We start from the raw sequence: 2500 nt of genomic DNA, 5'->3' as shown, positions 1-2500 counted from the left end.
GTGCATGTGTGTGTGTGTGTCCGTGTGTCTGAGTGTGTGTGTGTGTCCGTGTGTCCGTGTGTGTGTGTGTGTGTGTGTGGGTGTGTGTGTGGGTGTGTGTGTGTATGTGTGTGTCGGTGTGTGTCCATGTGTGTGTGTGTGTGTGTGTGTGTGTGTGTGTGTGTGTGTGTGTGTGTGTGTGTGTGTGTGTGTGTGTGTGTGCGTGTGTGTGTGTGTGTGTGTGTATGTGTGTCTCACCAGCTTCAGTGTTCAGTTCTCTCTCATCCAGGTCATCAGAGGACACGGTTCCAGTAGACGGAGCTTTCAGCAGTTTATGGGCTTCAGGACAAATTCAGTGAAAAAAGAAAAAAAATAATTATATGAATAATAAATTTAATCATTAAAAACATATAATAAATAAAAACAGAATATGATAATTGACTGGTTTATGTAATGCAGTCAGAAACAGGTGAATAAAATAAATGATAATAAACGTATTATATTTCCAGTTAAACATGTAGAGATGCATCACAGCTCATTGGACAAATCCAATAAAAAAAAAGTGTGTTTAAAAAGAATATTAAAATATTTCTACATTTAAATTTCAGATAAATAAAAACAACAACATTAGAATTTATCATTACTTAAAGCAACATATTTGTAAATATTGGGTAAATATAAATTCCTATCATATTATTAATGTTAACAGAAAACAGTACATGAATACATACATGAGCATACACAATAATAATTACGTATATTAACACAAAACACACACACACACACACACACACACACACACACACACACACACACACACACACACACACACACACACACACACACACACACACACACACACACACACAGAATCCTTGCATTCCTCTGTGAAGGATTGATGTTTTTTGGCTCTTGTTGTATGTAATCATTAAAGTTCATGATGAACGTGATGAACATCTCACCTGGACTGGACAGAGACTCCAGACTTCCTCCTATGCTGTCACTGTCACTGTGTCCGGGGCGTCCTGTTCATTAAAACATTTTACCTCAATATTCTAATACAAGTAGTAACTTTCCTAACAAACAAAGATTTTCTCAAACCCTATAATTCTGTTATTAAAGCAGCAGTAAGCATCTTGGACTTACTTCCATCACTGAAGCGCTTCGCGTCCTCGTGTATGTTAGTCGAGTCCTGCAGCAGCATCACGGCGTTACTCACTTTACGAGTTCTGCATAAATGAAACATCAGCATCAGGTTTGAAATGAATCAGCTTTCTGTGTAACTCTGTCCTGTACATTCTGCTGATTTTACAACCACACGTATAGCTCGACGGGTGGCCAGGGGTGGCCAGTGCCACCCTAACATGAAGTATGCTTTTATTATTGTTAAACCTCTTTTTATTTTTTGAATCCTCAAATTTGATTGGTCATTAAATGTGTTTGCATTATTGTTTTCTCAAACATCCGGTTTATGTTAATGCACTCTTTCTAATACGTTATGGTTTCTATGGTAACCACCTCTTGTTCTGAGGCATGAACTCCTGGAAACTGAAGGTCTGAAGCGGCTGCTCGGGTCCACACTTTCTGGCGATGTAGAGCAGGTACGGTTCTCCTGCCTCGCAAGGTCGGCAGGTCAGCTCCAGGTTGTGGTATCCTAAGGGGACGGACTCCATCTGCTGTCTCTGGTAGAAGAACATGTTCACCGTCACCTGTGTGAAGAAACCGTGGCCTTGTTACAGACTCTTTCTCATTGGTTTTTACTTTCTTAAATAACAACTGACTTTTCACTCGTTTATTACTTAGATTATGTAGATCGTCTGACACACAAGTCCTGGCGAATGAGCTGTTACTATGGTAACGTCTTGAAAAAAAGTGCATTGATTTAAATAAACCTGTGATTCGAATTAAAGCTGGCAACATTGACTTTATGCCATGAATTGTACGATATATAAAACTATATCGACATTAACGCAAAATCAAGCTAACGCAGTGATATTTGAAGCAATTTTAAAATGGCTGCAGATTTTCCACAGATTTAGGCTGAGACATGTTGTGTAACACCATCACAACACACATTCAGTTAAATCCCTCTTCCATGCACATGGGTGAAAAATGGTACCATTCTCACCTAAAGTCATTACACACATGTGTAGAACTCACACATGTGAATTCTGTGATTTCTGCAAAAAGTATTAAATTGTGTTTCAAATTTTGACAAACATTTGCTTTAGAACCGATCACAAAAATGCCTGAAACCAGAAAAAGAAAACCTCTAATTATTTGCAGTATACACTGTTTCGTATGAGTAAGAATCAGGAAAAATTGTTCATAGCATCAACCAAACATACATTAATAGTAAATATGCGATCTGAAATCTCAGTCAGTTCTCAGTGATTTCGGTTTACACATGTGAAGACTAAAATAACGCTCTATGTGTATCACAGGCTCTCGAGGAGAGTTTTACCTCTTTAAGCACGTTGTCTCCTTGGCAGATGAGCTTGCGGGTGTGGACGATGATCCT

The 2500-nt window shown here is 38.6% G+C and overlaps 1 protein-coding gene across 3 annotated transcripts in view; it reads right to left on the bottom strand.

Moving 5' to 3' along the window:
• LOC113648081 (GEM interacting protein) overlaps positions 1-2500 on the bottom strand; it is a 20538-nt gene that overhangs the window by 5487 nt on the left and 12551 nt on the right. For all 3 annotated transcript variants that reach the window (XM_047808097.1, XM_047808098.1, XM_047808099.1), the window contains exons 10-14: positions 2444-2500; positions 1498-1688; positions 1126-1208; positions 942-1004; positions 238-318 (exon numbers count right to left, since the gene is read on the bottom strand). The exon at positions 2444-2500 is cut by the window's right edge and continues 81 nt beyond it. In XM_047808097.1, coding sequence (XP_047664053.1) covers positions 238-318; positions 942-1004; positions 1126-1208; positions 1498-1688; positions 2444-2500 — 475 coding nt within the window. The remainder of the gene's footprint in view (positions 1-237; positions 319-941; positions 1005-1125; positions 1209-1497; positions 1689-2443) is intronic.

The sequence above is a fragment of the Tachysurus fulvidraco genome, chromosome 24, assembly GCF_022655615.1.
Source record: "Tachysurus fulvidraco isolate hzauxx_2018 chromosome 24, HZAU_PFXX_2.0, whole genome shotgun sequence".
Classification (NCBI taxonomy): Eukaryota; Metazoa; Chordata; class Actinopteri; order Siluriformes; family Bagridae; genus Tachysurus; species Tachysurus fulvidraco.
This window is presented reverse-complemented; position numbering and strand designations above follow the sequence as displayed.